This window comes from Aquarana catesbeiana, linkage group LG01 (assembly GCF_042186555.1).
Source record: "Aquarana catesbeiana isolate 2022-GZ linkage group LG01, ASM4218655v1, whole genome shotgun sequence".
Taxonomy (NCBI): Eukaryota; Metazoa; Chordata; class Amphibia; order Anura; family Ranidae; genus Aquarana; species Aquarana catesbeiana.
The window spans coordinates 611,660,393-611,687,313 of NC_133324.1; the positions used below are offsets into that span (position 1 = coordinate 611,660,393).

At 42.3% G+C, this 26,921-nt stretch overlaps 1 protein-coding gene across 5 annotated transcripts in view; it reads right to left on the minus strand.

Annotated features, from left to right (window-relative positions):
* The window catches only part of MAST3 (microtubule associated serine/threonine kinase 3), a 368,908-nt gene extending 353,124 nt beyond the window's left edge, over positions 1-15,784 (minus strand). For all 5 annotated transcript variants that reach the window (XM_073599652.1, XM_073599643.1, XM_073599608.1 and 2 more), the window contains exon 1: positions 15,631-15,784. In XM_073599652.1, coding sequence (XP_073455753.1) covers positions 15,631-15,669 — 39 coding nt within the window. In that variant the 5' untranslated portion in view covers positions 15,670-15,784. The remainder of the gene's footprint in view (positions 1-15,630) is intronic.
* Positions 15,785-26,921: the final 11,137 nt, after the last annotated feature.

Here is a 26,921-nt window from a genome sequence, read left to right on the forward strand (position 1 = left end):
AACACATAAATTGTTCACCAGATTCATAGCCACCAGACTACAAACCCACCTACCCTACCTGATTCATTTGGATCAAGTGGACTTTGTCCCAACAAGATAAGCAAGGGACAACACCACCAAAGTCCTGAACTTGCTCTACACGCCCATTCGCACCAAAATGCCTAGTGTCTTCATAGGCACCGACGCTGAAAAGGCATTTGACTGGGTCAGTTAGGCCTTTATGTTCGCTACGCTATGACATGTAGGTCTGGGCTGCAACATGTTGAAATGGATACCAGCGACATACGAGACACCGACGGCTAGAGTCAGAGCCAACCGAGTGACCTCAGATTCCTTCCCAATCACTAATGGGACGCGACAGGGGTGCCCGCTTTCCCCTCTCCTCTTCGCCCTTTCACTAGAACCGTTTTTGTGCCACGTACGACAGAATCCTAACATCTTGGGCGTGAAGGTAAACCAAACCCAACATAAAGTATCAGCATACGCGGATGACCTCGTGTTCTCACTTACAACCCCTTCTGTCTCCCTCCCAAACCTGCTTCGGGAATTTGCAACATATGGAGCACTCTCCAATTTAAAAATTAACTTCGCTAAATCGGAGTCGATGGGTGTGGGGATAACGCAATCACAACTCACATACCTACAATCCAGCTTTAAATTGAAGTGGACGACGACCGCCTTGAAATATTTAGGCACATACATTCCCCATACACTTACGCGACTATACGATCTCAATTTCCCACCCCTATTGAAAACAATTAGAACACTGCTAAATAAATGGCACACAGGTCTGCACTCCTGGATAGGTCGCTGTAACATTTTAAAAATGACGATCCTCCTGAAATTCCTCTTGCTCATGCAAGCGTTACCCATCCATATCCCTGCATCCTGTTTTAAACAGGTACAATCTACATTTACAGAATTCATATGGGCCAAGAACTGACCTCGACTCCCACATAAACTTCTAGTTCTACCCAAACAGCATGGTGGTTTTGCGCTGCCGCACATTCACGCATATCATAAGGCAGTACACCTGGGGAGGCTCATAGACTGGTGCTGCCACCAGGAGACCAAGCTATGGACATAACTGGAACAAAACCAAAGCGAAATCCCCCTCAACAGGGTTCCCTGGTGTTACACGTCCCTACCGGCAGAAACCAAACGCAACCCACTGATAGGCAACACAACAAGAATCTGTGCCCGACTCATATCTAAGGCGTCTATATCCTCCCCCAACTCACCTCTTTACCCCATACTGGGAAACCCCGGGCTCACGCCGGGTATACAAGATGCGATCTTTCGGAGGCTGGGCGGCGCGGGCATGCATCAGGCCTCCCACTTTAGTACTGGAGGAAGGTGGAACACAATAGCAGAAATATTTGATCCTGCGGGCCCGTTTTGCCTAGACTTCTTGAGGTCCCGTCAACTAGGCCACTTTCTCCACTATTTGAAACCACCCGTCACCAACGACCAACCCCTCACAACACTAGGAACACCTCAGGAACTATAACGCATACGCTCTCGCTCGCCTACAATCTCTTAAATACACCACAGGCAGATTTTGTACCTCCAGGTTTGCTCAAATGGGAACTAGAACTAAATTGCCACTTCAACACGGCCAAACGACAACGTGCCCTTAGATTTACACACAAGTCCTCCATATGTGCCAGAATCCAGAAGACCAACTACAAACTCCTGCCGAGGTGGTACAGGACCCCAGCGCTGCTCCACAAATTCTTCCCGGTGACACCGGATCTTTGTTGGCACTGCAGGGCAGATAAAGGTACTTTGATGCACATTTTTTGGTCCTGTCCCATCTTGAACCACTTTTGGAGAGTGGTACGAGAGGTTACTCAGAAATTCACGGAACACACCATTCCAGACGACCCCGCATTCTTCCTCCTTCATGCATCTAACATCCCTGAGAAGGTGTACAAAAAGTCCGTGATTAGACATCTACTGGACGTAGCCAGAGCCTGCATCCCGCTTCATTGGAAATCCACACTCCCACCGACAATTGCCTCATGGCTTACAAAAGTCGAAGAAATAAGACACATGGAAGACCTCATCCTCACAGCGCAAAACAGACAGGAAACATTCTCTAAGACTTGGCAATTGTGCACCATGTTCATATACTCGGCCAAGGGTCAAGCACTAAGAGAACCTGCCGCTGATATGTGAATATGCCCTACTCTGTACGCCCCCCCATTCTATAGCAGTGAAAATGCAGAGCACTGTAAACGCATTACAAGTGTGTCCCTCCCGCACTCCATGTTTGAGGGACCCCACCCCTCACCTCCTTAACCCCCATTCTCTTCCCCTCTATCTCCGACCATCTCCTCCTTACCTTTTTCCAGTTTCAACCATGCCACTCTTTCCGCCCTCTGTCCCCCCAAACACGGGGACCTTCTTTAAGAATAGAGAAAACGATGGGATCAGACAAACATGGCCTCCGACACCACACTTCACTTATAAAGGTTATTCAGTTTGAAATGTTACTATAGATACTGATCTCTCGATCTCTAATTGTGATGTCTTATTGCTCAATGTATTACCCTGTTACATGTCGGCCCGTGCGGGTCTTGTCCCTGTTATAAATAAACAATTTAAAAAAATATATAAAAATATGTTCCGAACAAATTTAGTGGGAGGGTCTTAAAAGGCCTGCTGAATACACTTTAAAATAAATGTTTCCATTACATATGTTTTATGCACACAAAAAGGATATTTTTTTCCTACGGAGCCTACCTTAAAGAAAATTGTCATCAAAACCAGTAACTGTTGAGACAATGAACACTTTGGTAAGGTCCAAACTCGCTTCAAAGTTAAATTTGATGCCCCTATTGTTTTCATTGAGGAGTGCCATAAAGTCCAACAGATCTGACTCGCTGCCATCCCATAGGAGGAGGACGTCATCGATATATCTAGCCCATAAGACCACCTCTGGTCTATTTTGGGCATCGATGACATCCTTCTCCCACTTGGCCATAAATAAATTGGCCAAGCTCGGGGCATACTTAGCCGCCATAGCCACACCCCTATCTTGGCGGTAGAACTGTTGGTCAAACAAAAAATAATTGTGGGTAGCAGCATACTTTAACAACTCCATAATAAAATCAATCTGCGATGGGACCAATCCCGAGTCCCTCACCAAATACAGCTTAACTGCCTCCAAACCCAATTGATGGGGGATAATAGTGTGGTTACGTCCGCTGTAACTAGGCATAACTCACTCTTGGGGGTGATCCCAGATAGCAGATTGATAACCTGTTTGGAGTCCTTGATGTAGGAGGGGATTTTCTTAACCAAAGGCTGTAAATAATGATCGATATACTTGCCCACCCGGGACATGACCGAATCAATCGAACTCACTATGGGACATCCTGGGGGAGCAGGTTTGGTTCTTATGCATCTTCGGGAGGTAATATACAATTGGAGTGCAGGGGGCACATGGTACCAAAAACAAACTCTCTTTTTTAGTAAGAATACCTTTATGAAAACCGTCTTCAACCCCCAGGGTACAATGGCACCCTCTATTCGGGTCTTTAGAGACGTAGTGCTACGTGATCTAGAACACATTAAAGTCAAAAAGATCAAAATGCAGAAAGACTTGGAAGTGGGTCTTGATCCCCTGTGTAAAAACAAATCATTGTTCATTCGACCAGCTGATAAGGGGGGGAGGGGATTGTGGTTCTAGACCGGTGTGACTATCTTAAGGAAATGTATCGGATTGTGGGGGATAATAAGACCTACACCCCTTTGAATAGGGATCCTGTTTCTAAGTACAAAAAGGAAATGGAGAACATTATTGAGAGGGGTTTTCATAATGGTATTGTTACTAAAAAAGAGAGTTTGTTTTTGGTACCATGGTACAAGTATAAGCCCCATTGGAGAGGTAGCCCATTGGTTAGGGAGATCTCCAAACAAGAAATGGCTTGGATATACAGACTCAAAACTTATGTACCTTCTGGCTTAAATGTAGATAAATAAAGAAAAAATCTTGCGAGCCACAACAGTCCAAACCGTGCAAACTAATATAGAGAAATAATGTGCGTAAACCAAATCGATATATGTACACCTAAGTGTAAATTTAAGCTAATTATGTGTCAATCAAATAAACAGAAAACACATGTGACAAATTCATATAAACAGCATTAAAGTGCAATGTGCATATACAATAAATCCAAAGTACATACATAAATATGAAAGTGTCCAGTGCTCAACATAGATATTAAATAGTCCTGTTAAACAATCCTATGTGGTAAGTAGAAAAAATCCTAGAAATAAATGCCAAAATAAGTGTATATAGCGGTGTCCATGTATAGTGTCATCCAGCATGCTCATCCAATACTAGGTGCTGCAAAACCATGCTCCGGTGCACTTTGGTGACCCCCCCCCAGGTTGTTGCGCTCACCTCAGAGTGTGCGACACAGTAGCTAACTGAGTCAAAACACGCTTTGGAGCCACCCCCGGGCTCTATACTGATTTTCAGGTGCCGATCTCCAGCCTGGAGCCAAGAAACAGAAGGTCTTACCCAGGGGTCAGAGGTGCCCCAGTCAGGAGTCAAGAGACAAGACGTCTCACCCAGGGGTCAGAGGTGCCCCAGCCAGCAGCCAGGAGGTCTTATCCAGGGGTCAGAGCAGCCCCAGCCAGGAAACAGGAGGTCTCAGTCCAGGAGTCAGAAAGAGTTTGAAAGACAAAAGAAAACAGGCTCACACTTTCAGAGTTTGTTAAAGACCCCCAAAACCATACCAGGATGGCAGGGGCCACATTTTAGCTGCACTGAACCAGGCTGGAGATCGGCACCTGAAAATCAGTATAGAGCCAGGGGGTGGCTCTAAAGCGTGTTTTGACACAGTTAGCTATTGTGTCACACACTCTGAGGTGAGCACAACAACCTGGGGGGGTCACCGAAGTGCACCGGAGCATGGTTTCGCAGCACCTAGTATTGGATGAGCATGCTGGATGACACCATACATGGACACTGCTATATACACTTATTTTGGCATTTATTTCTGGGATTTTTTCTACTTACCACATAGGATTGTTTAACAGGACTATTTGATATCTATGTTGAGCACTGGGCACTTTCATATTTATGTATGCACTTTGGATTTATTGTATATGCACATTGCACTTTAATGCTGTTTATATGAATTTGTCACATGTGTTTTCTGTTTATTTGATTGACACATAATTAGCTTAAATTTACACTTAGGTGTACATATATTGATTTGGTTTACTCTAGCGCAACGCACATTATTTCTCTTCTTTAAATGTAGATACCGATGTTAATGCATTTATCAATAACTCCTAATTTGCATTTTTCTTTTCGATCTACATTTATGTTTTGTCTGCGGTTTCCATGCTGTCATTTCTACATCTTATACAACTATGGTTGTGATCAACCGTCTTTCCGAAACGGGTGGGTACCTCTGGTCATTAGACTTATAATCTATATGCACCATCTGTTATATATATTACATGAGTGTATATATATTGTTTGTTAACTGTATTATTGAACTTTGTTTTGAGCCCTCACACCTCATGGACTTATTATCTGTAGTAGATGAATTCAGGTTTTTAACCTGTTGTTGTTCCCCCTTAAAACGTCATTGGCATACTTTGCTAAATATCTAAAGACAGAGGTAGTGGTTTGTCTCTTGTGTATTGGATATATTTTATTTATAAAGCATACCCAACGTTCCAAAAATCTTTGGTTTGAGTCTTTGTCAGGCTCACTTTCAGCTGCCCGTCTTTCTGTGTATCTCAAGCTTTGGAGGTGGAAGGAATGATAAGGGATAGCCAGGCAGGCATGATACAGAGTCTGGCTGCTAAAAGGGAGATTTGGATCCAGTTGAAATTACTAAACTTCTGAAATATATTGAATTATGCAATTACGCAAAGCTGATATATGAGAAAAGATGATAGACAATGAAAGTGTAGCACTCTGTTCCACACATTTAGCTAAGGAATTGACTTCTTTTGACTCTGGCCTTCTCAAATGAAAAGCTAAATAGCCCTTGTGTAATAAGGACGTTTGCGGACAGTGTGGTATCCTGTTAAAACCATGTCAAATATCTTCTGTTGGGAAGTCCAATGCCCATTTAGCTTCATTCAAGTGTTCCAATGAGCATGCTCGGAGATTATTCAAGGAAGTGTAAATGCCGGATATGGATACCTGGGTTGTTGTTGTCAAGGTACCTAGGATATGTGTACTCCAGTGATGAGCCACGGTAGCCAGTGGCTTGGAGATAATGCAAGATAAAATTTGGAGATGGCAGAAGTGTGTGAGGCCTTTTTTCTGACTGGTAGTTGCAATTTTTTATGTCATGATAATTGCGCAAAATTAGTTTTCATGCACAGACACTTCATTACAGATAAGTAATGCAACTGGAATTGTAGAGAAAAAAAAAGATTTTCTTACTAAATTTCAGCTTTAAGAAAGAATAGAAAGAATGTTAGCTTCCAATATTAAATATGTACAAATATGCAATCTTGAATCTCTATTTTTAAATAAAGTTTATAAACTGAAAATTGAGATATTAAATAATTTCTAGATTCAAAATGTGAGAATGTTCACAAATTGCTAAGCGAGTATAAAGAACAATTAATAATTAAGTATGTGACAGAACTGAATTTCATTCGCACATTGGTAATAAAAAAACTCATAGCAATGCAAAAACTGGAGAGGGAAGGTGAACCCTAAATGTTTTATAACATATTAAATTAGGATAAAATATGCATTTGGCATAGAGCATACATTATAATATTGTTCTATAGTAGGAATATCAAATCACAGGACATAATAAACAGTTGACATCTCTTCTAGTTACAAAAGTTGGAAGAGTTCATTTGCAAACACCAATAATAAGCAACCTACGTATTTTGATTTTGATGTCAGCCTATGCTTGTTTTTTTACAGCTATAAAACATGGCATACATTAAAAATAAGTGGCTCATTTTCTAAAAAAAAGGAAGAGGTTCCAGTGGCTTGTTAAGTTTATCATTATGTATAAAACTGGTAGCATCAAGCATGCAGTTATTAAATGACTGTATTTATGATAGTGCAATGAAACATGTGTAGGACTCGTGTAATAAAAGTGTGCTAATCAGTAATCAGCACCACTTTCAATTCTGAACTCTAAACTGCAAAATGACAGCTCATTAATGATTAGTTTCTGTGGCCAGCAAGATTTTTTTTTGTCTTGAGTTTAGCATAAAATATCATTCAGTCTGTTTTCATAAACCCTTTCCTGCCCGCTATCTGTATTTAAGCATTCCCCAACCTGATGCACCACTCTTGAAATACATTTATAAATATGCTCCCATTAAGAACCAGCAGCTGCAAATGTGTGCGGCTGCTGGCTCTTAATACCAGACTAGGTTACCATCGATGATCAGGAAGTGTTTTTCAATTACTGTATATATTCACTATTTCAGTGATGGCATAGTGATCACATACAGGTTGGAAGCTTCACTGGAAAAACTGAAAGTTTTCAATCTGCAGATGAACACTGCTACCTTCAGAGTTCATCTGCAGTGCCATACGTTTAATCAATTTGCAGTATTAAAATAAATAGGATTTTTTTTTAATGTATTTAGCCTATAATAAAAAAAAATAGAGGAGGGCTTTATTAAAATGGTGTATAAAACAAAATCCTTTATGCCCTTAATAAATATTATGTATGAAAATTACTCATTACTAGGGATGAGCCGAACACCCCCCTGTTCGGTTCGCACCAGAACATGCGAACAGGAAAAAAGTTTGTTCGAACATGCGAACACCGTTAAAGTCTATGGGACACGAACATGAATAATCAAAAGTGCTAATTTTAAAGGCTTATATGAAAGTTATTGTCATAAAAAGTGTTTGGGGACCTGGGTCCTGCCCCAGGGGACATGGATCAATGCAAAAAAAAGTTTTAAAAACGGCCGTTTTTTCAGGAGCAGTGATTTTAATAATGCTTAAAGTCAATCAATAAAAGTGTAATATCCCTTTAAATTTCGTACCTGGGGGGTGTCTATAGTATGCCTGTAAAGGGGCGCATGTTTCCTGTGTTTAGAACAGTCTGACAGCAAAATGACATTTTGAAGGAAAAAACTCATTTAAAACTACTCGCGGCTATTGCATTGCCGACAATACACATAGAAGTTCATTGATAAAAACGGCATGGGAATTCCCCAAAGGGGAACCCCGAACCAAAATTAAAAAAAAAATGACGTGGGAGTCCTCCTAAATTCCATACCAGGCCCTTCAGGTCTGGTATGGATATTAAGGGGAACCCCGGCCAAAATTTAAAAAAAAAAATGACGTGGGGTTCCCCCTAAATTCCATACCAGACCCTTCAGGTCTGGTATGGATTTTAAGGGGAACCCCGCGCCAAAAAAAAAAAAAAAAACGGCGTGGGGTCCCCCCAAAAATCCATACCAGACCCTTATCCGAGCACGCAACCTGGCAGGCCGCAGGAAAAGAGGGGGGGACGAGAGTGCGGCCCCCCCTCCCTCCTGAACCGTACCAGGCCACATGCCCTCAACATTGGGAGGGTGCTTTGGGGTAGCCCCCCAAAGCACCTTGTCCCCATGTTGATGAGGACAAGGGCCTCATCCCCACAACCCTGGCCGGTGGTTGTGGGGGTCTGCGGGCGGGGGGCTTATCGGAATCTGGAAGCCCCCTTTAACAAGGTGACCCCCAGATCCCGGCCCCCCCCTGTGTGAAATGGTAAGGGGGTACATAAGTACCCCTACCATTTCATGAAGAAAGTGTCAAAAATGTTAAAAATGACAAGAGACAGTTTTTGACAATTCCTTTATTTAAATGCTTCTTCTTTCTTCTATCTTCCTTCATCTTCTGGTTCTTCTGGTTCTTCTGGCTCTTCTGGTTCTTCCTCCGGCGTTCTCGTCCAGCATCTCCTCCGCGGCGTCTTCTGTCTTCTTCTCCTCGGGCCGCTCCGCACCCATGGCATGGGGGGGAGGCTCCCGCTCTTCTCTTCTTCTTTTCTTCTCTTCTTCTTTTCTTCTTTTCTTCTCCGGGCCGCTCCGCAATCCATGCTGGCATGGAGGGAGGCTCCCGCTGTGTGACGGCGCTCCTCGTCTGACAGTTCTTAAATAACGGGGGGCGGGGCCACCCGGTGACCCCGCCCCCCTCTGACGCACGGTGACTTGACGGGACTTCCCTGTGGCATTCCCCGTGACGTCACAGGGAAGTCCCGTCAAGTCACCGTGCGTCAGAGGGGGGCGGGGTCACCGGGTGGCCCCGCCCCCCGTTATTTAAGAACTGTCAGACGAGGAGCGCCGTCACACAGCGGGAGCCTCCCTCCATGCCAGCATGGATTGCGGAGCGGCCCGGAGAAGAAAAGAAGAAAAGAAGAAGAGAAGAAGAGAAGAAAAGAAGAAGAGAAGAGCGGGAGCCTCCCCCCCATGCCATGGGTGCGGAGCGGCCCGAGGAGAAGAAGATAGAAGACGCCGCGGAGGAGATGCTGGACGAGAACGAAGGAGGAAGAACCAGTAGAGCCAGAAGAACCAGAAGAACCAGAAGATGAAGGAAGATAGAAGAAAGAAGAAGCATTTAAATAAAGGAATTGTCAAAAACTGTCTCTTGTCATTTTTAACATTTTTGACACTTTTTTCGTGAAATGGTAGGGGTACTTATGTACCCCCTTACCATTTCACACAGGGGGGGGCCGGGATCTGGGGGTCACCTTGTTAAAGGGGGCTTCCAGATTCCAATAAGCCCTCCGCCCGCAGACCCCCACAACCACCGGCCAGGGTTGTGGGGATGAGGCCCTTGTCCTCATCAACATGGGGACAAGGTGTTTTGGGGGGCTACCCCAAAGCACCCTCCCAATGTTGAGGGCATGTGGCCTGGTACGGTTCAGGAGGGAGGGGGGGCCGCACTCTTGTCCCCCCCTCTTTTCCTGCGGCCTGCCAGGTTGCGTGCTCGGATAAGGGTCTGGTATGGATTTTTGGGGGACCCCACGCCGTTTTTTTTTTTTTTTTTTTGGCGCGGGGTTCCCCTTAAAATCCATACCAGACCTGAAGGGTCTGGTATGGAATTTAGGGGGAACCCCACGTCATTTTTTTTTTTAAATTTTGGCCGGGGTTCCCCTTAATATCCATACCAGACCTGAAGGGCCTGGTATGGAATTTAGGGGGACTCCCACGTCATTTTTTTTTTTAAATTTTGGTTCGGGGTTCCCCTTTGGGGAATTCCCATGCCGTTTTTATCAATGAACTTCTATGTGTATTGTCGGCAATGCAATAGCCGCGAGTAGTTTTAAATGAGTTTTTTCCTTCAAAATGTCATTTTGCTGTCAGACTGTTCTAAACACAGGAAACATGCGCCCCTTTACAGGCACACTATAGACACCCCCCAGGTACGAAATTTAAAGGGATATTACACTTTTATTGATTGACTTTAAGCATTATTAAAATCACTGCTCCTGAAAAAACGGCCGTTTTTAAAACTTTTTTTTGCATTGATCCATGTCCCCTGGGGCAGGACCCAGGTCCCCAAACACTTTTTATGACAATAACTTGCATATTAGCCTTTAAAATTAGCACTTTTGATTTCTCCCATAGACTTTTAAAGGGTGTTCCGCGGCATTCGAATCTGCCGCGAACACCCCAAATTGTTCGCTGTTCGGTGAACTTGCGAACAGCCAATGTTCGAGTCGAACATGAGTTCGTCTCGAACTCGAAGCTCATCCCTACTCATTACTTAGGCATCAATAACCTTAGAGCACAAAAGGGTTCAAGGACAGTTCCAGCCAAAACTTTGTTTAGTTTTTAGGATGTTGAGCAGAAGGCAGGTTGCATCCTGTCACTAATACAGAAGCACGCTGCCGGAGAGTGACAATCTGAGCAAGCAACTCTCTGGGTGGCGTGGCTGCACACTGAATCCTCCCCCGCTCCCCAGGTACATAAGGGGGGATGGGGGGCAGGGAGGGTGGCCAATGACATGATCACTCATTGAGCACTGGTGTCTGTCGTGGCCCTGGGACCGGGTCTATACTGATGGAGGGGTCTGTACTGAGGGGGGAGGGTCTATACTGATGGAGGGGGGGTCTGTACTCAGGCCCGGATTTACTCCCTTTGCCGCCCCAAGGCCGGGTCCTTCAATGCCGCCCCCCCCCCCACACACACACACACAAACCACGTCCTTTATCGATGACTTCTACAATAGATCAATTAAAAACATATCTCCATACACGAGAACACTGAAAATAACTGGCTATAATTGTACAGACTAAAAATACTTCAGGGTAAGCGCGCGAGGGGTAAGGATTTTTCGCAGGCAATTTTGCAAGGCAATGGCTGGTGTTAGTGCTTCAATCATCCCCGGCACCATGGTTGTTATGGTGTCAGGATGATTGAAACACATTATTTCTATCATTACATTGTAATATAAACTGAAATAGTTCAACTCACCATAATGCAGAATCATTGGGAGCCCTGAGCGTGTCACTTGCCACCATCTCTTGTCACTTGCCACTATGCCTGCCACCAGATGGGGATGTCACTTGCCACGCTGCCTGCCACCAGATGGGGATGTCACTTGCCACCATGCCTGCCACCAGATGGGGATGTCACTTGCCACGCTGCCTGCCACCAGATGGGGATGTCACTTGCCACCATGCCTGCCACCAGATGGGGATGTCACTTGCCACCATGCCTGCCACCAGATGGGGATGTCACTTGCCACCATGCCTGCCACCAGATGGGGATGTCACTTGCCACCATGCCTGCCACCAGATGGGGATGTCACGTGCCACCATGCCTGCCACCAGATGGGGATGTCACTTGCCACCATGCCTGCCACCAGATGGGGATGTCACTTGCCACCATGCCTGCCACCAGATGGGGATGACACTTGCCACCATGCCTGCCACCAGATGGGGATGTCACTTGCCACGCTGCCTGCCACCAGATGGGGATGTCACTTGCCACCATGCCTGCCACCAGATGGGGATGTCACTTGCCACCAGATGGGGATGTCACTTGCCACCAGATGGGGATGTCCCTTGCCACCAGATTGGAATGTCCCTTGCCACCAGATTGGGATGTCCCTTGCCATGCTGCCTGCCATCAGAAGGAGGAGGGCGGAACAGCGGTGCGGGCAATGAGAGATGTCATCTCTCTCCCCCGCCGCCGCACCGCTGACATTACTAGCTACTGTCTACTTTTTTCAAAAATGGCGCCGGGCAGCGCAATCACGCTACTGCGCATGCGCCGCCCGGCCAAGCGCTTACGAGCTTTCCCGAGCCCGGCCGGCTTCGGAATGGCGCATGCGCAGTTGCGTGGTCGGCTCGCAGCCATCTTTTCTATGGGCACTGGTGCCCATAATAGACTGTAATGGGCAGCACGAAAGGGGGGGCGGCCGCGAAGTCGCTGTAGGAGCGGTGCCGCCCCTACACCACTGCCGCCCCGAGGCCTGGCCTCGGTGGCCTTGTGGCTATTCCGGCCCTGTCTGTACTGAGGGATGGGGGTCTATACTGATGCAGGAGGGGGGTCTGTACTGATAGAGGGGTCTATACTGAGGGATGGGGGTCTATACTTAGTGTAAAGGGGGTCTGTACTGATGGAGGGGGGGTCAATACTTAGTGGGGTCTGTACTGAGGTAGGGGGTGCTGTACTGAGAGGGGACTATAGTTGGTAGAGGGGGGGTGACACCATGTTTTACTGCACCGGGTGGCACCAACCCTAGTGATGCCACTGATAATCAGAGCTGTACAACATGAGAAAAAAATGTAAAGCTGTGTTTACTTTGAATACCCATTCCTGCAAACAGAGGATTTTACTTTACTTTAGATCATTTTAAAAAAAGAGAGTCATCTACCACTGCTCTCTGTTTGCAATCCTTTAACCAGTTTTCTATCCATGTGTATACAATTTCTTCAATGCCAATAGACCTTATCCATTCTAGTCAGTAAGGTGTCCTTACAAATTAGTAACAAGGTCTTGCTTTCACATTGCTAATCTCTTTCAGGACTCTATTTTTTTTTACTTTACATGGATTTCTGTAAGTCACAGAGGTCCATCCAAAGTTATGGCATTTCTATTTTGTTTGTCATACCCCTCTTTTTGATTTGTATGAACTAAAGAGAAGAATTTTTAACACATCTGCCTTTTCTCTGACCAACTTCCTCTGTTCATCTTTAAATCAGCCTATATGTTCTGCCCTAACCTTTTTACTATTGATATATTTTTCTTTTTTTTCTTTTTTCTTTAGAAATTGCAATGAGCAAGTACAAAATCACATTCAGTGGCACTAGGCCGAACATGAGTCCTACATGTACAAAGCAGGTGCAATTAGAATGAAGAGGAATTTACAAAGATTTATGTTTACAGCAGAAGCAATAACATACATCCCCTTTATAAGGTTCCAGAAAATATAGATACAGTATGCACATCATAAGAGTACGTCCACCATGCTGCATTCAGTACATACACATTCAAAGGGCTTTAAAACAGCTCAATGCAGTGTTTTTCAGTTGCTAAAAATATATAGGCATTTTTCATTAAAAACCATGGCCCATACCCCCCAAATTGAAGGGGGAAAGGGCAAGGACATCAATGGACAGTTTTTTTTTAACTTTCTTTAGCAATATGTTTCTCGTAATCTATTTTAGATCCCCTGATCGTACTGTTGAATCTCGCAAACCTTCTAGCTTATATTTTTAAAGTACTTATGTTTTTTACACTAGAATTTAGCCACACACGTTTTGTTCTTTTATGTTTGTTTCCAAATGGAATGCACTGGCTAATGCAAATGTTTCATATGTACTTAAAAACACTCCCACTTGTTTCAGTGTTCCCATTTAGTATCATACAGTAAGAAGCACAGCTTATTAAAGTTTGCTTTTTTGAAATGTTGTGTTCTTGACAAACCCCATGTCTATCTTTCCTGATATTTATGGAAAATCTCATTACTCTGTGACTGAGCGTTTAATTTAATTCCATAACATTGTCCTACAATATATTAAAGACATGGTGAACTTTGAGGTTAGAGAGCCTAAAGCCTAGTACAGACTGTAAGGCTTAATGAAATAAAACCTGACAGCTTCGAAGGAGCCACTGTACTAATCATGCAATGTTAGTACAGCGATCTCCCCTGCTATGCTATTGTGTTCTGACAGGGTGACGGCCCACCACCAGAAGACTCCAGTCAGCACTCTCAGCCATTGACTGAGAGTGCTGATTTGGACCTGATCAGCAGACCTTTTTCAGACATGCTCCTTTGACAAAAGCCAGCTGAATGCCAGCCAGATTCTATTGAACTGACTAAAGCTGGCTGACATTTGGCCCATGTGTACAAGGCTTAATATATTTTTACTTTACACTATTTGGTTGATTTACTAAAGGAAAACCCACTTTCCACTACAAGTGCACTGCCAGTTTTCCTGGTGTCTTCCCACCTCTACATTCAATGCCCACTTTGACCCTTGTTCACTGGGGGGGACATATCCTTCACTAATCCCTCCTCTAAAATTCTAGTTTAAAAGCTTCTCCTACAATCTTTTATTCAACTTGTTTTTTTTTTTTTTTTCATGTTTATTACCGAAAAGGATTATATAGTATAAAAGCAGGGGGATGGGTTAAAAATGATCTGCTTTGGTTGTCAAATACACTAAATTTGAAGCTCATGATAACAAATAAGCAAATAAAATAGGATGACTTACCAGTGAATTATTTATTTTGTCTCAAACCAAGCCTGGTTTTAATATTTTGTGTTCTTTGTCAATCATTGGTGAACATGGATGTTGTTACACAAAACAATTAATATCCAAAGGCTGGTCATAGAATGTCCACTTATTTATAAAGATTTTTTGCAAAAAGATGGATAAACAAGATGATGGTTTTAAACTTTAAGGTTTAATCCACTTCATTATGTTGTTTTAATCAATTACTCAGTTAGGGCTCACTGATCACTAAGTGCTATTAATTGTAAAATGTACCCATTTACAAATAGTTAAAAAAAAATACTTCTTAAAGGTCAAGGTCTGAGGATTTACATGACCAGTAAGTCTAATGGTATAAGGCTATATTTAAGTTACATTTTGTAACTCAGTTTAAAAGGTTCTCTTACAATAAACTAGACATTGTTATTAAATAAACCTGTAAAGCTACCATAGTTTTTGTTGTTTTCTACTGTTATTCTCTGGGTGTTTGAACCACATCAACAACTGTTTAGCTTTTTAATTATAATAAAGTTACAGTGTGCAACTACATAAAAACATAGGGGTTAATAAGCTCAGAATGTCCACTTAGCTTACTAAATAAGGTGAATTTATGTTTACTTTTAATACTCAATCTTGTGCAAAGGAGTTTAAAACATAAAAAAAACACAATTTTTGAGTGCATACAATTATATGATGTAAATTCTCTGCTCCTTTAGTATATTCAAACTCAATGTGTCTAATAGAAATCAAATATAAATACGTAAATTTTCCCTTTAAACATGCCATTGTATTGTATTATAACTTCAGCATCAACACTATGCATTCTCCAGTATATAGCATATGCATAATAAACAGACAATTGCAAATTAGACACAGAAGCCCAATTCTTAAGCGTTGCTAGTTTCTAAACTGAATACTAGGGAGCATGCAAAATCTGAAAAAGACTCACTTGTAGTCCTCTGCGCCTCAGGATGTTTGACTCATCCATGTCTAATTTCTCCTTCTTTGCCCCGTGGTGTCTCTCACACACCCAGCTGCACTATGCTAACTTGTTAAAGTCTTCTTAGATCTGTCTTTCGGTGACAAACAAGACCAGAAGTAATTCATCTGCTCCAGAATTCCAGTTGGATGTTATCAGTCATATGATTGCCCCTCTTCTTAACCTCTCCATTGCCGTACTAATTTAATGTTCGGCTAAGCCCAGTATTTGAATGTTCTGTGAATGCATTTTCATTGCGGTACCATTAGTTTTAATTATTGCCATTTACATGGATCTGTTTAACCTAAATCGGGATATTTATTTCCATACACCTTATTTTTTCATTGTGCTTGTACTGTACTTATTCAAAAGAATCAGCATGTATTCTTAGGCTTACTAATTAAATTGCGGCATCTGAAAAATAAAATCATTAGTAAACTGAAAAAGTTGTAAAAAAGAGAACCTGATCTAAGGGGGTGCTGGGAGTGAGCTGTACGCCCCCCCCCCCCCGATCTCTGAGAAGGCATCTACTGATCCATAAGCCAGTCTGCCACTAATATAAGGGACACTTTGATAAGGAGAAAAGATGTAACGGGGCACTCTGATGAAGACTCCCTATGTAAGGGAGACTCTGATAGGGACACTTGATAGAAGGGGCACAGGTTTTGCTTAATCATCTTAATGACACACCCTGATACATACTTGTGTTTCCCAGGTCATAACTCTTGGTATAAAACCATGCCAAGTAAACAAGTAATACTGTTTCCCTGCATCTTTGCCATGCTGTGTACTGTCAGTGATTTACATAAAGTGTTGATGTTAGGCCCCCTTACTTTTTTTACTGCACTCCCAGATGATATAGGCTAGATTTGACCCTGTTTAAAAACCATAGCATTTTAAGTATAAAAAAACAAAAAAACTGTGTTTTTGTATGTTCAGACATGATACCATAAAACATAGCCATAAGTAAAATAAAATATTTGGAGTAGCATGTACAATAAGCAAGCCTTTAAAAAAACTGAGCAATACAGATGGCCTAAGTGATAAAAAGAAATTTTTTTTTTTACACCAGAGGGTGTCAGTGTATGTGCAGTACATTTCAACTCTAGCAATACTCACAGCCACAGCCTGATTACAGGGACCACAAAGATCTAAGATGCGGAGAATGGTTGCCTAAACCACACAAATGCTTTTTGACCTATATTTTTTTCTTTATTTTGGTTTTTCAAAATAAAAAATGAATATAGAGGTTGTATAAAAAAATGTTTAGTGCAGCAAAACATTATTCATAGTAAAATAGTACATTTTGTACAGAAATGTTCATATTAGATCAAAAAGAAGAATAACTGAGGCTGTGCGAAGGGCTCAGAAAAGGGACAGTCCCTCAAAACGAGGAACAGTTGAGATCTATGTGTTTTCTTTAAGTGAAAGCAGTAAGGACAGAGAAGACATACTTGCTGCATCAATTCTGCATAGTTCAACATTTAGGCCTCATGCACACTGGGTGTTTTTACAGCTGCGTTGTTACATCCCCAGTTATCCTGAAGGATAAGACTCTAGTTCCGGTCACCCTTTCTTAGTCTGAGTCGTCCATCAAGAAACAGGCTCTAATCTCGACACACTTTCTCGAGGGTTCATCCGCAAATCCTCATCTCCTGCTGGTGCTTGCTTCTTCTTTATGAAAAAGAAGAGTGGTGAACTGAGACTTTATATTGATTTATAGGGGTCTCAACCGCATCACGATTAAGAACGCCTATCCGATTCCATTGATTACGGAGTTATTTGACCGCCTCAAGGGAGCAACGGTTTTCACAAAGCTCGATCTGAGAGGGGCATACAATCTCCTGAGGATCAAGGAGGACAACGAGTGGAAAACTGCGTTTAATATGAGGACAGGACATTACGAATACCTCGTAATGCCATTTGGTCTTTGCATCGCTCCTGTAGTTTTTCAGGAATTCATCAACAATGTCCTCTGAGATATGTTGCAGCAATGTGTGGTGGTTTATCTCAATAATATTCTCATATATTCCAAATCCCTAGAGAGCCACCACACACAGGTGTCTCCCGTGTGCTACAGAGGCTGAGAGACAATGACCTGTATTGTAAGTTGGAAAAGGGTGAGTTCCATTGTGAACAGGTTACATTTCTACTGCTGGTTTTTCGATGGACCTAGAGAAACTAGCTGCAGTTCTACAGTGGCCTCGATCCGTAGGTTTACGTCCGCTACAATGTTTTCTTGACTTCGGCAATTATTATCAGAAATGTATCCGTAACTTCTCTTCTCTGGTCAAACCCCTGACTGATATGACCAGAAAGGACATTAACCCGCAGAATTGGTCTCCAGATTCCATTAAAGCCTTTGAGTCTCTCAAGGCTGCCTTTGTTTCAGCTCCTGAGCTGGCACATCCTGATCCTACATTACCCTTTATTTTGGGGTTGATGCATCTGAGACTGGAGTAGGCAATCTCAACGTCCTACCTCTGAAAGCGCTATGCATTCTTGTGGCTACTTTTCTAAGAAATTGTCTCCAGCAGAATGCAATTACGAGATTGGGAACAGAGAATTGTTAGCTATCATTTTAGCTCTTAAAGCGGAGTTCCACACAAAAATGGAACTTCCGCTTTTCGGAACCCTCCCCCCCTCCGGTGTCACATTTGGCACCTTGCAGGGGGGTGCAGATACCTGTCTAAGACAGGTATTTGCACCCACTTCCGGCATAGACTCCCATGGGAGTCTATGCCTCTTCCCGTCCCGACCGCGCTGTCTGCTGGGAACACACAGCTCCCAGCAGAGAGCGGGGACCACTAGGGACGCGCAGCGTGACTCGCGCATGCGCAGTAGGGAACCGGGAAGTGAAGCCGCAACGCTTCACTTCCTGATTCCCTCACCTAGGATGGCGGCGGCAGCTGCCGAGAACCGAGCGGGTTCTCGGCGTCCCCTGCCGACATCGCTGGACCCTGGGACAGGTAAGTGGCCATGTATTAAAAGTCAGCAGCTGCAGTATTTGTAGCTGCTGGCTTTTAATATTTTTTTTTTTTGGCGGTGTGGGTGAACCCCCGCTTTAAAGAATGGAGGCATCTCCATGAAGGTACCACTGTGCTGGTTCTTATTTTGACTGACCATAAGAATCTAACATTCTTGTCTGAGGCAAAACGCTTATTTCACAGATGGTGCGATGGGCTCTTTTTCTGTCAAGCTTCAACTAAGTAGTCTCATTCTTACCTGGTACTAAGAATGTAAGTGCTTACGCATTGTTGCAACAGTTTTCCTCTGCTTCCAAGATGGAGTTGCTTCCTGCTCCTGTGATACCTCCCGATCGTATTCTGGCCACTGTTCGTACTAGTTTCACTTCACTGTTGGGTGGCAGAATTCTTGCGGCTTAGATCCATTCTCCTCCCAAGAAACCTGGTGACCGCTGCTTTGTCCCTGAGAATCTCTGCACTACTTTGCTCCAGAATTACCATTCTCCCAAGGCAGCTGGCCACCCAGGGAAGAATCCACTCATTAGGGCTATGTTCTAATGAGGAAAGTTGCAGATTTAGCATCCCTTTAGAAGTGATCAACCCTCTGGGAGTAGCTCATGTTTTCAAAATTGTATAATGCCTGAGGAAAGATTCTAACCTAAACCCGCAAAAAGTTAAATTAGCATCAGCTCTATTGAAAGACTTAAAAGCCTCATTCTGGGCTCCTCCCCTAGAGAACCAACCCCTCTCCTTGCGGAGCCCATGTGTATTTTATGTTGTTTATGTCAAAGTGATGTTAAACCCTAAAGCAAACATTTATCATATTGTAGCATACCAATTCTTAGATGTTTTGACTTCATTTGTTTTCTTTTTTATTCTTTCTTTCCCTTATTTTTATCTGGTGACCCAGCTAGTAAGTTATTTTTCAACAGAACACGCTCTACAACAAATGTAGCAGTTAGTGTTGAGACAAACCATTTACTACTGACATGGGTGCTTACTATGATCAACTTTTATTTATTCATGTAAAACCTTTATCCCAAAAGGAAAAAACTGTTGCTCTAACTGCTTGTGTAACTGTAGTGTGAGCTGGAGTTTGACCCCAGATTACCAATGCTGCTGTCTGCTGTGCCCCGTGCTCACCCCGTGGGGGCACTCTAATACAGGACATGTGTTACTGGCCAGATCACCAGGTGAAAATAGAGGGGTGTACCCTGAAAAATAATGCACCAACCACCTCTAATGATTGGTAGGCTGCAATATATTATATTTTTGGTTTTGTGCTTAATATCGCTTTATTCTCGTTTGATTTTCCACGTATAACAAGAAAAGAAAGACAAAAGGGTATATTTATAGAAAATTGTGCATAGCAATTCACCCAGTGAATGTGCATGTATATTGGTTCTGTGCTGGACAAATAATTTTCATTAATTTAAAACGGAAAATACATCATTTGGCATCTAGATATACTTAGTTCCATCTAGTGACCAAATGCAGTATTTTCTTTTTAAATTAATGTATAACATTATTTCTGTGCAGAAATTAGCTTAATACTATTCTGTTTTGGCCCATTCACACAGAACGGATTTTCATGCACTTTCACTGGCTGTAATTCTATGCTTTTTTTTTTTTTTTTTTTTTTTTATAAATACACCACATAGTGAGTGGGCATCTTGCAAAATGTTCTAATTTATAACATTAACATGCTATGAATTATTTTATATATGCATGGAATGTTAAAAAAAGCTAACAAAGTCTGCATACAGACACCTACATATATACAGTAGGTGACAGACAGATGGTCTACATAGCGCTTTGGAAGCTTGTTGGACACAGTCCTGGCTTTATTCAGAATATTCCCCCATGATATGACCACCATGCTATTACTGTGGAAAGGATATCTGGTTTTTAAAGTGGCATCTATCCTGTCCTCCCAGTTCATATGACCATTTTGGGATTGTTTGGTCTCCGGCCACTGTCTTGTGCTGTCTTAAATACTTTGCTCTGAAGTGCTGGGTTTTTTCTCTCATTGGATCCCAAAATAAGATCCCGATGAAGCTATTTATGAGAAACGCATTGACCTTGTGGATCATAAAAATATAAATTACGCAAATTGTGCATATCATGCAATGCTGTGTTAATGAAGTTTGAGAGATTTACACTAAACTTTGTGGAAAGATTTTTCCCTTTCATGAATATGTTTTTTAATGTACAAATAAAATTAAACAGAAAGTTTTTTACATTTATTGTGTGATCTCTTATGTACCAGAAAAATCTGTATCGTTTTTCTTTTCTGTGTATAATATTAGGATGTGGGACACATTTTATGATATGGTTGTATCTTATATGATAAGTGTCGCAGACAAGAAAAAGTAGTCAGGTCCAGGAAGGTGTCGAGTTGGATGGCAGGCCAGAGAGTAGTAAGGTCTCAGCTGAAGTCCAGGCCACCAGCAAGCAAGAGCTTAGTTAGGTCTAAGCAGAGGTCTAGGCAGACAGCAAGAGCATAGTCAGGTCAATTTGGGTCAGAATCAATCAGGTAGCTGGAAAACAGATTTTATAGATTTTTAGCTTTCAGGTAACTGGCAATAAGACACAACACCAGACACTTGAATGGCTGGAGTTTATATGTACTTATGATCAGAGGATATGCCCATTGTCATTGCTAGGAACTCTGGAAGTCCTGGCACAGTACAGTTGGATATCCTGGCATTGATACTGCAAATACCATTGGAAGTCCTGGCAGGTATTATGAGAGTAGGAGTTCTGGAAGTCCTGGCAGGGATTCTGTGGATTCTGAGAGTACTGAAACAGTGCTGTGGTGGTTCAATAAAGCCCTGCAATCACAGTATGTTCTATAAACTAGGAATAGTTTTACCTTCTTAAATGTGCACTATAATAGTTTTTTGTTTGTTTATGTTCTTTTAACTCCTTCGTATATGTCTTCTTCACTATCTACAGTATATATAATCTTTCCTTTTGATAAAGGAACATTTAATACCTGACCCAGGTATCCTACAGCACTATGAACTAGCTAAAGAGACAGTACATCAAAGAAGTTCTTTAGGAACACATTTATACTGGGTTTGGGGGTGAGAGTAAGTGTTTCATTGCTGTGTGCCTAATGGTTGCCTGTTAAAATGTGTTATGCCATGTGTTGAGTTATGGTTAATGTGTGTTGAGTTAAGGCAGATCATTTATTTGAATGGGCTGCCTAATGTACCACAATAGACAGCAAATAGGACCTGCAGTATTTTTGCTAGTGCATTGCACTGCAATGAATGGTTTCTTACTGTAGAGCAGTGATGTTAATGCAGCCAAACAACAGACTTCTTTTAGCAAAGCTGAAAGTGCTCATGCTGTGAAAAAGAGGCTCTATCTTCTAGCTGAAAAGAAGACTATAATATATTAATATGCAATGTATCATATTTACCTTACTGAGGAGAAAAATAAATAATTTTTAAAGTGTTTTGTATTTTACAGTTTCACCTATTCTAAATAAATTATATTTAAAAGCACAAAAAGCAAAGATTACCATAGCTTTCTTGCATTTCAGCATAAAAAAAACTTTTTACAGCTGAGTGTTTAAAATTGCACATATTTTATATATGCCTTAAGTAAAGGAAAGTTTCTCCAATTAAATCAGGAAATGCTATAGGCCACTAAAAACAGATTCTACAGAGTTATCCTCCAAAGGAAGATGATGCAGTAAACTTCAATAAAAAAAAAAAGTGAAATGTAGCTTTAGGCAATTCACTGAAATTTTATTAATCATTAATTAATTATCAATTAATAATTCAAAACATTCAGATAGTTTTGAATTTGAACATGTTTATAAAATAACACAAGATAAAAATTGCTTACTTTCTGCAAAATAGAAATGTATAAGAACTTAAACTTTTCTTTTTATTATTTCAGTATTAAACTATTAATGAAAGGCCTATATTAGTGCACATTAGTTATATGCCATTCTTTTTTGTGGCTGGATAGCTAGTGCTATCCAGCCACAGCATGCAGAAGAGGTGGTGGATTAGCTTACTAAACCATCCTCATCCACCTCAAACACTATGACCTAAGCTGACACTAGTGTGCAGTCCACCGCAGCTGCCAGATCAGCTTATTCTGCCTCCTTGTCCACAGCTACTCCTGCCATAGCCCCAGCATCATGCATGGAGTAGTCAACTGAATTAACATAGCGTCAGCCACTTGCATCTTGAGGATGCACAGACATTACTTGATTCTGATGTTGGTTCTGAGGTAGAGGAAGGGAGAAACATGAGCCTACAGAGAGGGGAGAACACTAATAAACAACAAATTGGCAGTCATGTCACCAATTTTGACCAGGCATCTGTTTGACCGGGGTGTCAAATTTCAATTTTTCACAGCAAGGCCAATTCTTGCTTTCATCAGGAACCTCTAGAAGGTTACAGGTGAAGACACCACCGACACCCAAACACCAATTTTTCCGCAACTGTGTGACAGAGGTGTCAAATTTCAATTAATTACAGCAAGGCCAAACCTTGCTTTCATCAAGAGTACCTCTATAGGACTGTGTTTTCACAGCCAAGGCACCCTTTATGCACACTCTTCTTCACACCCATTCTAAAATGTAAAAAAACTAAACTAAAAAGTTTACATAACCCAGCAACATCCACACACCCAACATTAGAGGTTGTGTATTCTTCCAAAGCACACTGGCACTGACAAGTATTCCAATGTTTCTCTTCTCTCTCACTCAGCTAATACGACCCCAGTGCTGATGGAGAAGGGGTGAGAATCAGGGAGGTCAGTGACTGGTGAGGGCTAAATTTAGTGTTTTTTTTAATTCATGAAACTGTTTCTTTCCAAAAAAGAATGCGTTTGAAAAGTTGCTGTGCAAATACCGTGTAACATAAAAAGTTGCAATGACCATCATTTTATTCCCTAGGGTGTCTGCTAAAACAATATATAATGTTTGGGGGTTCTGAGTAATTTTCTAGCAAAAAATGTATGATATTTACATGTAGGAAAGAAGTGTCAGAATTGGCCTTGGTGGCAAGGGGTAATTACAATAAGTAATATACAAAGAATTATTATATATTGTTTTTAAGGTAATTTACTATATTATTAAATAATAAATTATTATCTTATAACATATAGCATAATAATATATGATTTAGCTTGTACTTTTTCAGCAGCAGCAGATTCTCATTCTCCCACTTAACTGTGTGTGAAAAACATGGGATTGTGGGTAAATCTTATACCCATAAACCCATGTAAACCCTTGTAGTTAAGAGGGCTGGCCTGGAAGGGAGCATTTGTCTTTTAGACACATTCCCCTTTCTATGACACTGCAGTGAGAGGCGTGCCTCCACTGCAGCATTTTTATTGGACAGCTGGGAATAATGGTACTTTACCATTGGTCCAAGACTCCAAGCTGTCCATTGAGCTCAGTGCCTCTGACAAGAAGTGAGGAGAGGCACTGTGAGCTCATCCTCTCAGTCTGCTGCAAACAGAGTGTGCCAGCTTGTATTTAAACGGTCCGTTCTGTACAGTATGTAGCATCTAACGGGCTACACAAGGAGCTCCGTATTTCTGGAACCATAGGTTGTATGAGCCCCAAATTTTGGTGGGGTAGGACTTCAGCTACCTACCCCCCAAAATTGGGGTCTCTGTGACCCCAGGTCACCAAGCTACGACCCTTTAAGTCGATTGTTTTTATTTATTTTGTATTTATTTTTTGTTCCAGGCAGGGAATGGGTAAACAAGGATGCTGTACAACAGCTGGAAGGCTGTAATGGTGCACAATGAAAACCTGTGGCTTTGTGTAAATCAAAGGCAGGCTTGATCCATCCACTGTCTTGTATACAATTTTGGGGCAATTTTGCCAAGGCACCTCTGAAGAAACCTGTAGGCACCCCAGGGTGCCTGGACACCCTGTATGAAAAAGGCTGCTATAGGGTTACGGTGGGAAGGTACCACCAACACCCATAGCCCAATTTTTCCGAACCTGTTACTTCAATCAAAAGTGCGAAAGAGACACCAGACTTTATCTAAAAAAAATGTTAATCTTAGCCTGAGTGTACTATAATTTGGCTTCTTCACATAAGGCTTGCTCACTATGGTGCAAAAATGTGTTATTTCCATCCAAAGTCTGCCAAAGAGGCACCAGAATTTTTCAAAAAATCTCTAATCTTGTTCCAAGTGCACTAAAATGTGGTGTCATCATACAGACTGGTTCCCCAAGCCTTTGTTTACAAAATAAAGAAAGCTTGCAGGAAAAATCAATTTACATTTTTTTTTTTCTGCAGCAGGTTCTATACACAGTACAGATGCGCCACTTTACAGGCAGACTAAGGGGACCCCCAGACACTATATTTAAAGGAATTTTTCATTTTTAATGTTTCACTTTAAGCATCAATAAAATCACTGCTCCTTTAAAAAAATATTTTTAAAAAGTTTTAGTTGCATTGGTACATGTCCCCCAGGGCAAAACCCCTATACTCTGTTTATGGCCAATAACTTGCATATAAAGGAGGACTAAGGACACCAATGCACGTGGTTTTCGCCAATCTCCTCAGAGACAATACAATCATAATAAAGGGGGACCACCACCCCCCTATTATCAGTCAGGACCCCCGAAGCGTTTTCCCAAACCCACTACAGGGAATAGAGGTGGTCGGAATCAAAATGCCCCTCAACAAAATTCCAATTTCTATTGGAATCCGCCTAATACACAGTGGGGGCCCAACTTTAATCAAGGATGGGGCCCCTACCCTTTGGACGCCCCACAACAAGGTGCAGGATATAACTCCAGACGGGGTCCTCCACCCCGTATGGGGAATTACCCCGTCGGGAGACCTACAGGGGGTCCCCCTCCTTCTTTTCGTAATAATATGAATTATCCTACCAATCATGGGGATAGATATTCCCACGTGACAGGAGTTCCACCCAACAATTCATTGGATGGTTCCAACACCGATGAATATTTTGATTATGGGGGTATTACCCAAAACCGTTTCTTTCCTCTACGGGACCTTGCTGGTCCACCAGAAGGTGATGTAGACCCAGTTGGTTCTCCCTACCCGGTTGATGGAGGAACCCCCAATCCATCGTCATTTTATGGGAATGACAGGATGGGATCCTCTTACTACCCAGGTCCTTTAGGCCCTAACCCCCAGGAATGGGGTTTTCACAGGCCAGGCCAGGGTACCAAACGACTGGCAGAACAGGGAGAGGCACCCGAGGGGGCAGACGTATTTGAGCAAAAAAGAAAAAAGCTTTAGCTGGAACAGGGATTTTCAATCTAAGTACTGTAGTTCTCAGCCAGGAAGAAAAACTGGTACTAGATAAAGGCTTAAAGTCTGCACCACCCAGGAAATTAAATAAGTTTGAAACCTATATGGATATTCATAAATTCATTCGCAAAATCAATATTAAGAGATATATGCTTTCTAACCCTGTTCAGGAGAGAAATGTGTTTTCCAATGACTACCAGCATTCAGGATTGGCTAATGCCTCCCTATTCAATCCTCCAGGGGCTATGGCACCCTCTATCAAGGTTTTCAAAGAGGTGCTGTTGAGGGATTTAGATAAAATGCCCATTAAGAGGGTAAAATTTGACCGTGAGCTCTACACTGGTCTTGATTCTCTTTGCAACAACAAGGAGATAGTTATTAGACCTGCGGACAAAGGGGGAGGGATTGTGGTTCTCAATAGAGGAGACTACTTCCGGGAAATGTATAGGATTCTTGGGGATAGAGAGACCTATACTCCCCTGGAATCAGACACCAAAACCTCATATCTTAGAGAACTGAAAAAGTTGGTTGATTGTGGGCACGCTCAAGGAATTCTCAATAAGAAGGAAAAGGCTTATCTGATACCTAAAGCCCCCCGCACTCCCGTTATATATTATCTGCCGAAAGTGCATAAACATCCCACCTGCCCCCCGGGACGTCCCATTGTGAGTGGGATTGATTCCCTTACGTCCCGGGTGGGCAGGTATATTGATTTTTTCCTACAACCCCTGGTGGAGAAAATGCCTTCCCTTACCAGGGATTCCAAGCATACTATCAATATATTAACCAACTTTACCCCTACCTCCACTATGTGGATGGTTACGGCGGACGTAACGTCTTTATACACGATCATTCCCCATGAGTTGGGTTTTTATGCGGTTGAATATTATTTAAGAAGGGACTCAGAATTATGTGATGAACAAATCAACTTTATTATGGCACTTCTTAGATATGCCGCATCCCACAATTATTCTTGGTTCGACAAACATTTTTACCGACAGGATCGTGGAGTCGCGATGGG